Source organism: Geotrypetes seraphini, chromosome 15 (assembly GCF_902459505.1).
Source record: "Geotrypetes seraphini chromosome 15, aGeoSer1.1, whole genome shotgun sequence".
Lineage (NCBI taxonomy): Eukaryota > Metazoa > Chordata > Amphibia > Gymnophiona > Dermophiidae > Geotrypetes > Geotrypetes seraphini.
The window spans coordinates 45,172,543-45,191,519 of record NC_047098.1 but is presented as its reverse complement, the minus strand read 5'-3'; the positions used below and the strand labels follow the sequence as shown (position 1 = coordinate 45,191,519).

The following is an 18,977-nucleotide window of genomic DNA, read 5'->3' as shown; positions in this document are numbered from 1 at the left end:
GTCCAGGATACAAATTATATCCCTGAAACATATATAAACAAATTTTGTTTATATATTCCATTTTCTAATTTCCTTAATTACTGTGTGCATGCAAACAGTATTATGTTGTGACACTTTTAAAATGAACTTTGGCACATTGCAATGGATTTTCTGTGAGCTGGCATTTTACTATCCTCAATGTATATTAAATACCACCACAAGATGAACAAACAGAGAAACTAAGCATGAACAAATATATTAAGTTTACAGCTATTATCCTCATTGAAATTGTTTCCGATGAAAAATGATGCCAGCTACTTTCTCTTTGTGCCAGCTTTTCAAGACCATGCAATCTATTCAACCTGTCAGCATAAATCTCGTACTTGCTTCTAATAACACTGCAAACGCACTTGTCACAGTTGCTAATGGTTTGCTCGTCACCACAAACTATGCAAAATATTTTTAGAAACCATAAATCACTGTTACCAGAGAGAGCCACCAGTAAGATGGATTGTACACCTCTTTAACCTCTGTCACCTCCTAACCCAACCATTTTCCTACTGACTTGTTCCTAAAGATCTAATTGTAATGTCAGTGCTTTCATTTTTTTTCAATAATGTAAAAGATTTAAAACAACCAGTTATAAGAATGCATGCTAATACAAATTCCATACTTTACCTCTCCCAGAGCCCATAGGACTAAAATGCACCCTGAGGTACATATTTCAGAAAGGACTACAGGGTGAAACTGAAAGAAGCCAAGAGAGAGATACGTTTGGCGAAGGCACAGGCGGAAGAACAAATGGCTAAAAATGTAAAAAAGGGAGATAAAAATTTTTTCAGATATATTAGTGAAAGGAGGAAGATAAAAAATGGAATTGCTAGGCTGAAAGATGCTGGGAACAAATATGTGGAGAGTGATGAGGAGAAAGCAAATGTGCTAAACAAATACTTCTGTTCTGTGTTCACAGAAGAAAATCCTGGAGAAGGACCGAGATTGTCTGGCAAAGTTACACGAGAAAATGGAGTAGATTCTGCGCCGTTCACAGAGGAGGGTGTTTATGAGCAACTTGAAAAACTGAAGGTGGACAAAGCGATGGGACCAGACGGGATCCATCCCAGGATACTAAGGGAGCTCAGAGAGGTTCTGGCGAGTCCTATTAAAGACTTGTTCAACAAATCTCTGGAGACGGGAGTGATTCCTGGGGATTGGAGGAGAGCGGATGTGGTCCCTATTCATAAAAGTGGTCACAGGGATGAAGCAGGAAACTACAGGCCGGTGAGCCTCACTTCAGTTGTTGGAAAAATAATGGAAGTGTTGCTGAAAGAAAGGATAGTGTATTTCCTTGAATCTAATGGGTTACAGGATCCGAGGCAACATGGCTTTACAAAAGGTAAATCGTGCCAAACGAACCTGATTGAATTTTTTGATTGGGTGACCAGAGAGCTGGATCGAGGACATATGCTTGATGTAATTTACTTGGATTTCAGCAAAGCCTTTGATACAGTTCCTCATAAGAGGCTGTTGAACAAACTTGAAGGGCTGAAGTTAAGACCCAAAGTGGTGAACTGGGTCAGAAACTGGCTGTCGGACAGACGCCAGAGGGTGGTGGTTAATGGAAGTCGCTCGAAGGAAGGAAAGGTGACTAGTGGAGTCCCTCAGGGTTCGGTGCTGGGGCCAATCCTGTTCAATATGTATGTAAGTGACATTGCTGAAGGGTTAGAAGGAAAAGTGTACCTTTTTGCAGATGATACCAAGATTTGTAACAGAGTAGACTCCGAAGAGGGAGTGGAAAATATGAAAAAGGATCTGCAAAAGTTAGAGGAATGGTCTAATGCCTGGCAACTAAAATTCAATGCAAAGAAATGCAGAGTAATGCATTTGGGGATTAATAATAGGAAGGAACCGTATATGCTGGGAGGAGAGAAGCTGATATGCACTGACGGGGAGAGGGACCTTGGGGTGATAGTGTCCGAAGATCTAAAGGCGAAAAAAACAGTGTGACAAGGCAGTGGCTGCTGCCAGAAGGATTCTGGGCTGTATAAAGAGAGGCATAGTCAGTAGAAGGAAGAAGGTGTTGATGCCCCTGTACAGGTCATTGGTGAGGCCCCACTTGGAGTATTGTGTTCAGTTTTGGAGTCCGTATCTGGCGAAAGACGTAAGAAGACTTGAGGCGGTCCAGTGGAGGGCGACGAAAATGATAGGAGGCTTGCGCCAGAAGACGTATGAGGAGAGACTGGAAGCCCTGAATATGTATACCCTAGAGGAAAGGAGAGACAGGGGAGATATGATTCAGACGTTCAAATACTTAAAGGGTATTAACGTAGAACAAAATCTTTTCCAGAGAAAGGAAAATGGTAAAACCAGAGGACATAATTTGAGGTTGAGAGGTGGTAGATTCAGGGGCAATGTTAGGAAATTCTACTTTACGGAGAGGGTGGTGGATGCCTGGAATGCGCTCCTGAGAGAGGTGGTGGAGAGTAAAACTGTGACTGAGTTCAGAGAAGCGTGGGATGAACACAGAAGATTTAGAATCAGAAAATAATATTAAAGATTGAACTAGGCCAGTTACTGGGCAGACTTGTACGGTCTGTGTCTGTGCATGGCCGTTTGGAGGAGGATGGGCAGGGGAGGGCTTCAATGGCTGGGAGGGTGTAGATGGGCTGGAGTAAGTCTTAACAGAGATTTCGGCAGTTGGAACCCAAGCACAGTACCGGGTAAAGCTTTGGATTCTCGCCCAGAAATAGCTAAGAAGAAAAATAAATAATTTAAATTGAATCAGATTGGGCAGACTGGATGGACCATTCGGGTCTTTATCTGCCGTCATCTACTATGTTACTATGTTATGTTGCACTATTATAGTGTTAAAGCATACTGTTAATAAATGGACCCCTAAATATGTTTTGTTTTTTTTTTTAAATCATTGTTGGGCAATTAAGAAGAAATGTTTTCAATAAGAATACTTAGATAATAACCGAAGAGATAGTCAAAATTAGAAAATATGTCTTTCTAAACCTTAGCTCACTTCTAATAGTTTAAAACAAAGGTGAGCAACCTGTGACCTGCCATTGAATTTTATGTGGCTTGTGAGACCATTGGGAAATATACATAGAAAACATCAAGAATACAGACTAATGGCCATTTATAAACTGTATTCTGCAATCATTTTTAGAATAGCTACTCTAGCAGTTTGTAATGCAAAGAAGCAATGGCCCACTATTCAAAAAAAAGCTGAGCTCCTAAATTTGTTCCCTTCTTTCAGGCAAACGTAGCAGTCTGTGTTTTCAGCTGGAAATTCATATTGATTTATAAACAAATTTAAATTCCTAAATTTAGGCCTGAAATTCATTTGCCAAAAATGATGCCTGAAAGAAGGGAACAAATTTAGGAGCTCAGCTGAAAATCAGTGGTAAGCTCCTAACTTCTTTCCCCCGCCTTAAATCCACCAGTTCTTACCCATTTTTTAAGCTCCTAAACCTATTTAGTGAAATTTTGAGTATAAGATTATGCACTCAGCCCTAGTAAATTTTGAAAGAGGCCAATTTAAGAGCATAACTCTCAAAGTCAGAAGCATAAATCCTTTAAATATTGGAGTATGATGGAGCATATGGGAAACTGCCAGTCACACTCCCTTAAAAAGAGTCACCTTAAGAGGCCTAGCTGTAGAGTACTCATCAGGGAGGGTATGGTTTGGCAAAGGGAGATTAAAAATCCAGAGCAGAGAAGAAACAGTTCTCTAGAACAGTGTTCTTCAACCACTGGTCCATGGACCAGTGCAGGTCCACAGGGCCAGCACGTGCATCAGGCCCAACACAGTGTTCTTCAACCACCGGTCCACGGTGCGATCGATGTGGCGTTATCTTCGAGCCAGCTCCCTCTTCCTAACTGATTCAGTGCACAAAGCCATGGGCTAGGGAAATCCAAAGTACCATTTTTATTTATTTTAATGTATCTTTAATCTATCTTCATTGTAAACCGCTTTGAACCTCACGGTATAGCGGTATATAAGAAATCAAATCAAATCCTGCGCCTAAACCGGAAGCCTTCTCTCTGACGTTGCAAAGTCAGAGGGAAGGCTTCCAGATGAAGCACGGACGTGCAAGGTGCAATTAGTACTATTATGGGGGCGGGGTCTGGGGGGTGAAGATTGTGTAGAAATGGGCGGGGTCTGGCCCTTAACTTAGCCCAGTGTTCCTCAACCACCAGTCCACGGACCGATGCCGGTCCACAGAATAATTCTTTTATTTCTGCCGGTCCATAGGTATAAAAAGGTTGAAAAACGCTGCTCTAGAATACACTTCCTTGACTTATGTATGAAGGAGCAGAAGGCTGGCCAAAATAGGAAGATTTTGTATCACTGGGACATTTGTAGCCTGGCAGGAGTTAGGCTTGGTGTCCAGTCCCACCACCAAACCTTGGCCAATCAGAGGAGACAATGGACAGGAAGCAATTTTGGCACCCCTGCCTCCCTTGCATTCTGTATGACCACACTGCTTGAACAGCGTTCAATACAGCCCAATACACCTGTAAACCCTTAACTTTCTGAAGCATGGCAGAAGCCAGTCCTTTCTGATGGTTGGCATTGAACTGAAAGATGATTTATATTTAATCCTGAGTTTCCATGCCTGTGAAAAGAACAGACTTCTGTCTATATTTGTTTAGAAAATACCATAAAGACTTTTGATTTAATTTTACACCATGACTTGGATACATCTTTGAAGATTCCACACTCTGCTCATGCTATCACATGGACCCCGTCTATTTTAGAAAATGTCTGATGATTTAACAGGACAATAAAAAAATAAAAAAACCTTTATGTGGCAATAACAAATTTCTCACTTACTACTAATATTTATTTATGGCATGCCATTAGAGGTAAATAAGTACTGTACATTTAGGGGCCTGTTACTAAGGAATGTTAAGCAGCTAATGTATTATATGAATTAGCATGCCCTGTTACTGCAATGGTATGACAGTAAGCATGTGCAAATTCACATTAACTGCACATTGTGCTAGGGGTTGGAAACTGGGTGGGTTATAGGTGGAGAATGAAAATGGAATGTACACAGCAGTTAGTGCATGGCACTTATTGTCCGTTGTCACTTGTGCATTCAGCACAGGCACATGCCACACCTCCACTTGTGTAACTTGTATGAATAATTGTAACCAGGGCTGAGGAGTCGGTATAACACACTTTCAGCTCCAGCTCCAACTCTTATTAATATTAGGCTTTAAATATTTTGTTCTGGATCTATAGTACTGGTAAATACTGTATAACTTATTATTTACTTGTACTTTAGACTCAGGGGAAGCAATTTTTGACAGTGTTTCTTCAAGTTTAATTTTATTTTGATATACTGCCTATTTACCAGTCTAGGCGGTGTATATACAAATTTAAAAACAGCAAAACGGTATTTCTTGATATACCAACTGCATTTTATACCTCAGATCACGGTATCTTGCTTAGCAGACTGAGGGCCTGCAGAGTAGGTGGGGTAGTCTTTGCATGGTTTAAATCGTTTCTAAGTGGTTGGAAACAAGAAGTTAAAAGTACATGAGAAAGTATCAGCTCAAAGGACCTTGAGAACTGGAGTGCCAGAAGTGCCTTGTTGGCGGTCCTGTTTAACATCTATCTTTGACCACTATGTAAGCTGTTGAGTGATCTTGATGTCTCGTATAGAGTGTATGCTGACGATATACAGTTTTTCTTCCCAATAAAAAGTTCAATGGTATCATCGAATGGGCAGTTAAGTGAGATTATGTTAAAGACCAAGGAGTGGATAGATGCTAGTAGATTGATGCTCAACACTGAAAAGACAAAGGTGATGCTTTTATCAAAGAATACAAATGAGATATTATCGGCCCATGTGCAAATACTGGATTCTGTTCTGCAATTCTCTTCCAAGATTCGCTATTTAGGAGTTGTTATTGACTCTCAAAGAAAATTTACTTTGAGACTTGTAAGTAGTCTTTATCACTATCTCTCTTGGAGCGATAATAAATCTGTTCTCCAAACGGTAGTGTTATCAAGCCTTGACTATTGCAATATTGTGCTGTTAGGTCATGCAAAATTCTATCATTCACGCACTGTTTAAGTTGTACTGGCTCAAGATGGGGTACAAAGTTAGATGGGGTACAAAGTTAGATACAAATTGTTGATGCTAACCTATTAAGAGATTCACAAGTTGGCTTCACAATACCTGTCAAAGGCAATTTCACTTCAGGTTTCTCTTCCAAAGTTATGTTCTGCTGGTAATGGCAATTTAGTTATACCAACAAGAAAAGATGTGAAACTACAGACTATGAGAGCTGGAGTCTTTTTATGTGTAGGTCCAGTGGAATGGAATAAACTTCTAGGTTATATACGACAGCAAGCAAGTCTAAGTATGTTTAAGCACTTACTAAAAGAGCATTTGTTTTGTCAAATGAAATATGAGCGCTAAAGAAAGAAGACAAAAAAAGGGGCAATTTTAATTATTTCATGCAATATGGTATGGTAAAGTGTTTTTACTAAAGGCTAACTGATGGGGATAGTATAATGATATTATTTTACAGTAAAATGTAGTATTTTTTATATTGTATTCATGCTTTGTTTATAGGATTATTTGTATGTATATTTTAATATGTCTTTGTAATCCGCTTTGTACAAAACAGACTATAAAGACCATAAAGGACAAAGATATATCTATTACAATGTTTTTTTTTTATTTTGAAGTTGGAGTCAATCTGCATATTTTTACTGACTCCATCTAAAATTGCATCTGACATCAGTTCCACAGCCCTGATCAAAACTTATGGTAAATAACTTTCCCATAGGGTAACTACAGGAGTCATGATGGGCACAACCTTAACAGTTATTGCACTATCATGGCTGACAGATCATGGCTTCCACTGCTCAATTTAAAATAGCATTTATAATAGTACTTTAATGATCCCTGTTTACGGTACATGGGCTTGTTGTGCCACTGGGGCTTGCATGCATCTGAGCAGCTAGCTGAAAGCTATGCCATCAGTAGCTTCACTACGAGCAGGGCCTCCCAAGGTAGGCAGGTTTCAGTGATGTCATACTAATGATGTACCACCCATCTGGGAAGTTGGAGGCGGAGGATTGCATTTGATGTGACAACGGTGACATCAAATTTATATTGCGCAGAAGAAAGGCCCGGCAATCTACTTCTGTATTCTGCCAGGAAAACTTGATGAGCATCAAGTTGCTAGGACTCAAACATGAGTCAATGGCAACTAACATTAACTTTAATGATTGGAATCATGAGGGAGGTAAATTTGTGGCAGGAATTGGACATGCTTTTGAAAAATCTTTCCTCCAAATACTAGCCACCTAATTGAAGGTCAATGGAAAATCTAGGGGACTATTTTGAGGCCCTCGGTATGTTTATCATAATCACAAAAGTAAAATAAAACAGTTTCTTGATCATGTCTCTTTAGCTATAAAATAAAATATTATTATTAAGACTTAGCCAAAAGGAAAGATTTATAAACTATAAAGAGTTTTACCTCATGCAAAATTGTTATTTCTTTAATAAGACATTAACTATTTTTTCTGCGGCCCTCCAAGTACCTACAAATCCAAAATGTGGCCCTGCAAAGGCTTTGAGTTTGAGACCACTGCTCTAGAGGGATGCTAACTGCAGGTTTTCTCTGAAAATAGAAAAACATGAAAAGTGTTGGGCATTATTATAGATTCAAACCTTACTTTTGTTGACCAGATTAATTCCTTAGTTAAGAAATTTTTCTTCAGATTAAGACAATTAAGAACGATCGATTCTGTATATGTCATGTATGTCTGTTCAAGTTAGATTGTAAGCTCTTCCGAGCAGGGACCATCTATAAATGTCAAAATGTACAGTGCTGTGTATGCCTTTCAGCGCTATATAAGTGATAAGTAGTAGTAGTATCTGCACATTAATTTTTGCGACTAAAGCACAGTAAGTGCAAAAACTTACACTTTAATAAAGGCGTCACTTACTTAAGTCGGTGGTAGTGGGGGAATATAGCACCTTACCAGATCTTTAAATTGGCATATTTCAATTGTGATCACAATTTAGGACTATGTTTATTTATAGATTAGGTTCAGATATCTTTACCCATTTATATCCTGTGTTCTGACATTATTTGCTTACTCAACCAATGAAGCCACTTGCCTTTCAGGACAGAAGGAGCTTTGCTTCAGTGACTATGAGCTATTCCCCTGTGTCATACCTCCTGAATTTATTAAGACAGTTAGTATAGTTTTATTTTAAATATACATCACTCCTTTGACATTCAGATATTCACTTTGTTTTGTTGCCAAATGGATGTGGGAGAAAAACAGCAGAATTAATCCTATTTTTTAATAAGGAGGGTACATACTGACCAGCTTCAGTGATAAATGTACTGCATGGAAAATTGCTTTATAAAACTAAAAGCTATTCCTATTTCTTACATTACAGTTTTACTGTCCAGAAACTAAAGAAGGCAGCTGGGAGGGGTCAGAGAGCAAAGGAAGCCTGATTCTACAAATGGCACCTATCAGTGCCTATAGTGTAGGTGCTGCTCGGCACAATCGTCAATCAACCACTAGGCACCACTTATAAAATTCCACCTAGCTGTGCCTAGGTGTGCTCTAGTCTGGTTCTGTTTGTAGAATCAGGCCCAGAATTTTTTTTTTAACTGCTATCAATTAAAAAAAGAATAAACAGTGTTTTAAACAAGATTTCCTTTATTCTTTCAAGAAACATGATCTGGAGTTTACTGCAGGAAGAGTAACTAATTTCCAGTTCTATAAATCTAAACACCCATTTATGCTTTACATGCAAAGTTGCAGGCACAAGTTATAGAAATAGCAAAGTATTTAAATTGGTATAGGGGCTGTTAACATCCTTTGTTAATTCAACATAATTGTTTTTATTTAATTTACTGTTGATTTTTATATATATCCAGGACGGGGTGGGTGGGGGGATATCTTTTTGGTTTATTTCTTGATTGAATTGTTGGAAGAAATGGGAAGGGATATTTTTCTTCTGTAATGTTATTTATAGATTTTAAGTGCTTATGTTGATTATTAATGTTTGTATACTTCATGGCATTTTGTATTAGTCTTGAAAATGAATAAAGATTTTTTTTAAAAAAGAAATGTTAGTTGTAGTAAACTTAATTTAATAATTAGTTTCTAATTGGAGTTAACAACCAATTATTGCCTATTTGTCTTGTTTGGCGCTAATTGTCATTAATTAACAGACATACATGTAACAGTCATAAGTTTATATTCTATAAATTGTGAGCGCAAATGTATCGCATACAACTGAAAGGAGCATAGACCTGGGAAGGCACAGGCAGGTTAGGTGCAAGCATTACACTAGCCATTGACTTTGCATAAGTGCTCATGCATAAATTTATTGTAATATCAAAGCACATACGATGTTGTCTCTCTCTGACGTCACTTCCGGGCCCCACACCTAGGAAGTGACATCAGAGGGATAGCTGACACGATGCAGGCAGCAAGTTTGTGCTGTTGCAGGTGCCTGGAAAACTAAAAAGGTTTGGGGGAAGGGAAGGGGTACCACTCACCCTTGCTACACCACTGCAGTGGTCCCCACAATCCGACACCCTTCAAATGATACTCCTGTGGTCTTCAGATTCCCGCAGCTGTATGAGTTGGTGGACAGACTATTCAATTAGGGAGGCCACTGCAATGGTTGCCCAGTCAAAGGGAAGTGGTCGGCCTTCCAGAGAAAGTGGTCCATCAACAGACTGGAGCTTCGGGCCATTTGATTGGCATTGCAGAAGCTGGAGAAGATTAATGCTACAGTGGTGCATATGTCAATTGCCAAGGAGGCACCAAGAGTACACACCTAAAGGTGATCTCCTCGGTGCATGTAGCAAGAATGGACAATGTCCAGGCCAATTAACTCAGCAGGCAGACTTTAGACCCAGTAGAATGGGCATTATCTGCAGGAGCATTCCAGTCCATCATTCTTTGATGAAGTTGGCCAACTTTCAATCTGAGGGCTATGGCAAGGAACAAGGTGGACCATTTCTTCAGTTCAAGATCTGAGGCCAGAAGTGAAGGCCTAGATGCTCTAGTCCAGATGTGACCAAAGAGAAAGCTCTTGTATGTGTTTCCTCCATGGCTCATGATAGGACAGATTCTCCACAGAATAGCAAACCACCCAGGAAGAGTAGTCCTCGGCCATGGCATGCGGACCTAGAGCATCTTCATAGGGACAAAAGTCTCTGACTGCAGGATCAACCCAATCTATTTTCCCAGAGACCAGTGGTCATAGATGATCCAGATCGCTTTGGTCTTAAGGCATGGCTGTGAGCGAAGGTAATAGAGCACAAAGAATACTCAGTGTTAGTCATTCCTACTGTTCTTAGAGCCAAGAAGCCTGCGATGATCTTTGTTTTCACCAAGGCATGGGAGACTTTTCAACACTGGTGCACAACAGAAAAAGTGGTTCTGTTTAGAGCTCCAGTCTCAGTGGTACTAGCTTTACGAAGTGGTGGGCCACTCGTGTTCAGAGCCCAAGAACAGAAATCTCTCCTAGCTTCTCATCCAGATATAGCCAGATTACTAAAAGGGGCGCTAAGACTCTGACATTTCTATCGTGCAATATTAACTTGATTCTGCTCAGCCTCAGTCAGGCTCCATACAAGCCTATTCAAAAGGCGTTTGTGACGGACCTTAACCATTAAGATCATTTTCCTCGTGGATATTACAGCAGCGAGAAGAGTCTTGAAGCTGCAGGTGTTGTCATGCAGGGAGCCTTTCCTCAAGATCACCAAGGTGAGAGTTATGCACGGTCGAAGGTCATTTTGGCATTTCACATCAATCAAGAAGTAAGATTACCAGCTTCCCAGACCAGAAGGTCAAAGAAAAAGGATCAGACTGCAAAAATTGGATGCAAGGAGAGTCTTCCTATGTTATCTAGAAGTCTCTAATGAGTTCCGACTGTCTGACCATCTGTTTGTGCACTCCAGTCAGGCTAGACACAGTAGACCAGCTTCCCTTGCTACCATTTCAAGATGGATTCACATGGCTGTCTCATCAGCAATTGCTGGTCTCCTTGGAAGCGCATTCGACAAGAAGTATGGTTTCTTCATCGGCAGAAGTTCGGGCTATTTCGGCCATGGAGACCTGGTCCACAAAGCATACGTTTTCCAAGTTTTATAGAGTGGACGTGATAGCATGGGTGGACACCGTATTTTGGTCCTCAGTGTTACGAGCAGGTGTAGAGAACACGCCCTATGTTTCTGGGACTGCTTTTGTACATCTATTGCACTAGAAATAGATTAGGTTCTTACCTTGCTAATATCTTTTCTAGTAGATAGGTGTGTTATTCTGGAGCCCTACCCTATAAGTTATTTCTCTGCCTGCCTATTCTCTCAACCAGATGGTTCAAGTCAAAACTGAGATTTTATGTAAGTCAGCCCTCAAGGGTATGCAGAATAATGTATTGCTATAGCATTTTGGGGGATGTTTGAATTCCATAAATGTTTCTGATTTGTATGGTTATTCTGAAGTTTGGATTGTTCCATTGCAATATTTAACATGTTTGCTATACTTTCAGAGCAGAACAGCACTGTATTTCGGAGAGTCTCCCCGTACCTCTCCTTCTTATGTGTATCTAGGGCTATTGCCTACTTTGGTACAAACTGCAGGGAGCAGCAGAGCCCTTGGCAGGAGGAGGAGGAGTTGAAAACCTGGAGTGGATTCCTTCTGCATGGCTCATGAGCATGGAGAAAATACCCTACTGTACAGAATGACATATCTATCTACTAGAAAAGATATTAGCAAGGTAAGACTCTTCTCTCTTTTTTTTTTTTTTTTTGCTCCTTGTACACACATTTACCTCTCTAGCCTCAAACATGCCATTCATTCTACTCCACCCCCACCCCAACATAAAGACTGTTGAAAGTAAACAATTGTTCTAATCCCTAGGCTGGTGTGGCATTTGATCGCTGGTTTTGCTCTGTGTTTCAACTAGGCCACTCTTTACAAAACAATTTGCCCCTCCCATGATAGTGTATGAATAACCAATTCTCATTTTCAACAGACACACTTAAACCCCCTATTGTCCATCCAATCAATAATTATATTTGCTCTTATATTGTGTACCACCTTCTGCTCTGGGAGCTCATATCTACCATAATCCCTTCTAAATGAATGGCATACAAAGTTCTAATGCACAGGGATCCAATTACTAGCAATTACCTTTTTTTCCAGCACTTAAGCACACAATAATCATGTAAAGAGAAATTGAAAGCAAACTTTATTTAAATTTGGAATCAATAAGCTAAGAGGCTCTCACATACGAGGATGCAAATGGATTATATGTATTTACTCATGTGTCTTTTCTTACAGGATGTGGCAATGAGGTGTTAAAATATGGTTTTAAAAATCCCCAGGAGATGAAAATATAATTTATTAAATAACTTTTGAATACAGTTTTTAAGAAATGTGTAGTAAACTTGATAGAGGAAATAATTTATTTTTTTAGACTTTGCGGAGAGATTTCAATTTGATCTTTTATTCCTAGAAAAAAGGATCTCTTCTCTTGCCTACATCTGCAGTTCTGGAATTACACTGTTCAAACATTTGCTCCACAATAGTGGGGTTTTCTTTATTCCACAATATAATACTTAATTAGTCTTATAGGATTTGTAGTATGGTGGAACAACCTAAAACTTTCTGTTCATGATGCTCATTAATTTACAAGCAAAAAAAAAAATCTTCAATGTGAGAGCGGACAGAATCTGGCACCATAGTTAAGAAGGGACCCTCGTCAAATCACACAGTCAGCCCAGAGAGATTCCCTTCTGATGTGGTTGACCTGGCTGCTCAAGATTACTCATGTAACTAAAATGGAGCTTTCTCTTCCCACACTTTCTCCTGCTTATCCAATCTCTATTTTACTCTCTTTATTCTATATTCCCTCAGCTTCTCCCCCCCCCCCCCCACCGTTCCATCTCAACAATCTTTTCTACCTTAATCAATCCTGAATGTGCTGTTTCCCCAATACATACTCTCTCTAAGCCCCATCTCAGCCAATTTCAAACCACACACACTTCTAGTGGTCAGCCTCTATCATCCTGTATCCAGCCTCATTCCCTACAAGCTGGTTTTCCCTCCAGTCAGGATTAGTGTAACACAGGTTGGGGCCCAGACCAGAAATTTGGGAGGGGAACAAAGTCTGCTGCAATCTGTGCTTAATTCAGCTTTGGTCACACTAAGGCATGGGGGTCCCAGGGCAATTGCCCTCATTACACTTCTTACTGGCCATGTCTACAGTTTGTTAATCATCTTCCAGAGTTTTGCTGCCAGTGTCACCTTCAGAACAGAAGTTAAATTTTCTTCCAGTTCGAGCAGCATGATACCTGAACACTTGTGCTGTTCTCAGTCTCACAAACTGAGCTGAGACCAAATGTAAACAAAACAGATGCTCTGACATCAACACTGGCAGCAACTATGCAGGTGGAGAGTGTTTACAGGGGAAAGAAAATCAGGGAGCCATAGTTAGGGCTGAAGGGAGTTGCCACCATATTTCAGGTCTTACAAGAATTCTGCTCTGTCTTTGTAAAATTCAAATTCAGGCCTGGTAGCTTTCTAACATCACTGATATTTTGCTGGGGGACACCCCCAACCCCCTGAAAACAAACAATAAATATAGGAGATATGTAGGTCTTACTTGCTTATGCAAATAAGACTTGCATATGCTCAAGTCCTGTCGCGCTCTGCCTCCCTCCAGACTTCCCATTTTGAAGCAGATGAGATCCGGCAGGCCTTGAATGTATGTGGAAGTTCAAGGATTGTGCCAGCTGCAATTAGTCTTTTGTAGACACTTCGACTGCATTGTTGTTCCCCCCACAAAAAAAATTGAATAGGCTGCCTAGTGGTTAGGCCAACCCTGTGTCTAGTTTGGGTAGTCCCCCAGGTACTGTGAATGTGAGTATATATTTCTATGTTCTTTTTCTGCATTTGCTATACCACCCTTCATACATACATTAGAGCTGTTTACAATGGTAAAGAGTCAAAATGATACAAGATAAATTAAATTTACAAGATACAGTAAAGCAGCAAAAAGTAAAAGTAAAGTTGAGCAGAAAATGTAAGCAGTGAAATTAAGCAAACCCCTGTGCCTGAGCTTAACATCAAAGTAGAGCGCACCTTCAATTTCTGTGAAATTTTTTGAGATGTGTCTAACCTGAGAAACTGAGGAAGAACATTCCATAATACTCATAAGAGGGTCTAGGACAAGATAAGACAATTCACATGTATGGTTTTGAAACACCTGTGATGGAAGAGGAATAATAAGCATCTATCAGCTTGGGAATGTATGAGGGCTGTTCAAAAAGTATCAGACCTTTAATCATAAAAAATACTCGTATTCAGATACAATCTTATACTAATCTCCTTCAGAGTAGTCCCCTTGGGCTGCCACACACTTCTTCCAATGGTTCTGCCACTGTCGGAAGCAACGCTGGAACGCCTCTTTTGAGATTGCTCGCAACTGGTTCGTCGCATTCTGTATGATGTCTTCCTCTTGACTGAAATCTGGTCCCTTTTAGGGGCATTTTCAGCTTGGGGAAAAGCCAGAAGTCACACGGAGCCATGTCAGAAGAGTAGGGAGCCTGAGGAATCATAGGTGTGTTGTTTGGCCAGGAAACTCCATATCAAATGTGAAGAATGGGCAGGTGTGTTATTGTGATGGAGCTGCCAATTGCCCGCTGCCCACAAGGTACATCTCACAGCGTTACGAAGGCAACGCGGAACCTCTTGGTAGTATTCCTTGGTGATTCGACGATCCTGTATCACCAGGGTCCTCACTAGGTCAATGATGATCTCATTTTTGGATGTTGAGGGCCTACCAGAACTTGCTTCACTCTCTATTGATGTGCGGCCATCTCTGAAGCGGCTGTACCACTCATTTATCTGTGTGGTGCCCATTGCTTCGTCCCCGAAGACCTGTTGAATCTTGCGGATCGTTTCCACTTGGGAATTGCCAAGCTTTACACAAAATTTAATGCAGTAGTGTTCAACTTTTTCTGTCATTTTGTCAAAAATGAAAATTGGACAGCGCTCACTTACACTTCCTCACTCATCGGCGGTCTGCCGGTGACTGACAGCTTCTGTAGGCAGGAAAAAATTCATGCATGTGCATTAGGATCGCCTACATATGTGCACCAAACTATGCCTCCCTAGCTTTGTTTACGCAAGAAAAATAAAGGTCTGATACGTTTTGAACAGCCCTCGTAGAACTTGAGTGGGTACATAGAGGGTGAGCAAACTTGAGAATTCTATGGTAGACCCATACTCAAAAGTATTTAAAGTCAAACTAAGAATCTTGACTTCAATTTGCTATCCAACTGGAAGCCTATGCCTTTCTAAAAACAACAGACTGATAAGATCAAACTTCTGGGCTCACTGGATAAGTCTTAGTGCAGTGTTCTGAATCTCTGGGGCCTTCTTTTTTTAAAAAAAATTCTTTATTGATTTTTCACATATTAGTGCAAAATACAAGTATAACAACATATAATAAATCAAGAAAAGCACAGTCATCTTACAAATATACATGAACAAAATTTTATCCCCCCCACCCACCCCACCCTCTCAATGATTCAAATATATATAAAGTAATTTAATCCCACCCTGGATGTATATGCTCAAAGGACCCAAATCTCTGTGGCCTTCTTAATCAAAGGCATAGAAGCCAGTTATAAAGTACATAGTTATATAGTAATCTAGTCTACTGACAATCAATGCATGGACAAGTATGAATAGGACCTCAATAGCACATCTTGACTATTGGAGAAATCTGAGCTTCAAATCTAAGTCCAGGGTCTAATATAAATTCCAACATTCTCTAATGAATTGTAAAGAGAAAGGTGGTAGTCTGATAAAAGTGGGACAACAGCAGAAGAACATCAGCCTTTAATGTTTTCTGAAACTACATTCAAATTCTCATAAGGAAAATGGTCTTGATGGTAAGATCTTTCAGAGAAATCCCATCCGAGGGTTCATAGGGCAGACGAGCCAAATAGTGGAGAACCAGATTCAGATTCCATGTAGGACAAGGCAATCTCAAGGGAGGCCTCAGCCTCCCCCCTCTCCCCCTCCCCGCAAGAAGCGAACGTCCGGGTGAGATGCCAGAGAACCCGAGAGAAGAGGGACCCAAACATGACAGGCCCGCAATCTGGACACGGAGAGAAGAAAACGCCAGACCTTTCCTGAGGAAGTCCAGAACATGCGCCACCGAAGGGGCCACAGGTTCTACTTGAACCTGGCACACCAGGCCTGAAAGTAACTTCAGGCTTTTGTGTAGGCCGACCCCATTGACTGTCTCTAGCTTTGAAGAAGCATGGCAATGACCACAAAAGAGTAGCCCCTAGCCCTCGAGAAATCTTACTGCTGCAATCAGTTGAGCAGCAGGAAGGATGCCGACTCCCGCCTGTCGCCACCCCCGAACCCCTACCCTACTGTCTGCGGCAATAGGGATGCCCACTCCCTCCTGCTGCCAATCCCCCAAATGACTGACACTCCCAACACTCCCCAATCCAATTGGCAGGAGGTATGCCCATGCCCACTCTCTCCTGCCGCCAGCCCTGTTGATCCTCCGAACTCTGGACACTCCCCTTAGGAAGGGAGGGCCAATCGGAATATTATGGAAGGGGCCTTATACCCCTCCCCAGTGCATCTCGGAATGCACCAGAAAAAGGAAGACCTGACATTTTGGAAGAGGCAGGCTTGCTGGCCAGGGGGAGTAGACATCCCTCTTGCCGGCCATCTCCGAAAGGTATAGGAGGATGTTCAGGAAGTGTCAGGGGGGATGTTGGGGTATGAAAGAATGTCAGAGTATATTGGGGAATGTCGGCTGAGTGTCAGGGAGTGTCGGGTGTGTGTTGGGGAATGTCAGGTGTTGGGGTGTATTGGGTGTCATGTTGGGGAATGTCGAGTGGGTGTTGGGGAGTTTCAGGGGTTCAAGGGATCAATGGGGCCAGCTGCAGGAGTTTGAGGACTTTGAGGGGGGGTTCGGAGGTGGCGGGGGGATGAATTGGGTATACCTCCTGCTGGTCAAGTTCGGGGGGGGGGGGGGGTTCCCCTGCCGCAGCTGCTCGGCTGATCACAGCAGGAGGATCCATTGCCGCTAATTTTTTTTATTGATATCAAATGAATAGGTGCAAGATCTACTGTATTAAGAAGTCAGCCGACTCTTAGTATTTGTTATGCTGGGACCCAGGGTAAAAGGGCCATGCTTCAGCAAATTTCATCAGGCAAGCAAGAAATTTCAAGGGCATATTTTGAGAGGATATTTCAGTACTGACAATGACAATGTGTGGCCTATCATGGCAATGATTTCCCATTTGCTCACAACTGATTATACTGACTTTGGTAAGATTTTTGCACAGAGCTAATTCCTCCACACATATACCTTTCCCCCCTTAAAGGAACAGTATTTCTCTCATAGTGATTATGACTAACATAAGTAGATTTGTTAATAAACCTGCTGGATTATTAATCTCCAAAAAAACTCATTCTACAAGTCATAAGAAACAGTTTTGACAAAGTGCATCTATGACTTGTTTTTCCTCCTAGCATTCTAGTTTTAGGTTGGCAGTTATAAAGTATGGGCTTGTCCAAAGTTGCAGCAGTGACCCAAAAATCCTCTACATATATGTGTTGTTTATGCTGAGTTCTTCCTTGGTGTTCATCATGGAGAGAAATCAGTAGAAACTCTCAAAACTGTCACTTAAAGTATTTGCAAGTGAAGGTTTATAACAAAACAAAGCAATCAGTACTGGGCTCGGCAAACCAGCTCCAGGCAAACTACATCTCTCATCACATCCTAGAAGTTATTCCCATTTAACAAACATGCGGACTACGCAAATGACAAGACTAGCAAGGACTGCAAGCCTGGGCTACACTCATAGCCAGTGAATTCATTTTTGATCCTCACAATTGTTTGGAGCTGAAAATATTCCGTTTCAAGAATTTTTGAAAAGTATGCTAACAGAACATTTTGTCACATTTAACATATTTAAAAATGTTTTAGGCAATGGAACCAAGACACAGGCCTCGTCCCTCTAACCCCCCACCTCCTGCCCCATAATATTCAAAAGCACTTCTCTGGGTTAACAGAACTTGCTTTCTGGATAAGAACTGACTGGAGTATTCAGAGGCACTATCTGGATAATGCCTCTGAATCTGCTTAATGGCCATTTTGAAACATCGCTTGCTCCGTACCATGCTCCGTACTGCTATAATATCATTATCCCCTGACGAAGCCTATCGAGGTGAAACGGAGGCCCCGTCGGGTTTCACCGAGCAGTGCTGATGTCTTTCAGTGGCGTCCATTAAGATAAATGCTTTTCTTAAGTTTTGGCACTATTTTTGAACATTTAACTTTGCAAGTTTAAAGACAAAAAAGGTATTTATCTAAAAATTTTAAAATGATTAAAAATTGATTTAAAAAAATTATAAATAATGACTAGGCGTTGGGCCAATGATTGAGACTTAGACCTGCAAGCATATTTAGCAGCTCACTGCCTGATATTCAGGTCTCTGAGGCCAATTCCTATGTCATATAAGACTTTTTTGGTGCATTGATTGTATAGGGTGTACTTGGGCTTTGCTTATTTTCAGGATTTCCCCAATGAATATGTATGAGATCTATTAGCATACAATGAAAGCAGTGCATGCAAATAGATCTCATACATATTCATTGGGGAAATCTTGAAAACCCGACTGGATTGTGGCCCTCAAGGACCGACATTTGACACCCCTGACATAAATAAAAGCCCAAGCCCACCCCATAGATACCCTAAAAATTTTTTCAATATGTAAATTTTTTTCAATATGTAAATTCTTTGCTTTCACAGACTTCACCATTCATCACACTAACCACTTCATCCCCAAAAGCCAACCTGAAAATAATAAGCTTTGAAATGTTTTCTAAACCAAACTACAGATCTTCTCTTAACTCCTGGGGAAGTATTCCACA

General features: G+C 40.8%; 1 protein-coding gene across 8 annotated transcripts in view; it reads right to left on the bottom strand.

The window, feature by feature from the left end:
* Positions 1-18,977, bottom strand: part of BRIP1 (BRCA1 interacting protein C-terminal helicase 1) — a 354,698-nt gene that overhangs the window by 61,216 nt on the left and 274,505 nt on the right. The window contains exon 21 of one of the 8 annotated variants that reach the window (XM_033922785.1): positions 7,596-7,638. The exons of the other annotated variants lie outside the window; for them this stretch is intronic. Coding sequence (XP_033778676.1) covers positions 7,611-7,638 — 28 coding nt within the window. The 3' untranslated portion in view covers positions 7,596-7,610. Of the gene's footprint in view, positions 1-7,595; positions 7,639-18,977 lie in introns of those variants that run through there. 8 annotated transcript variants of the gene reach the window in all.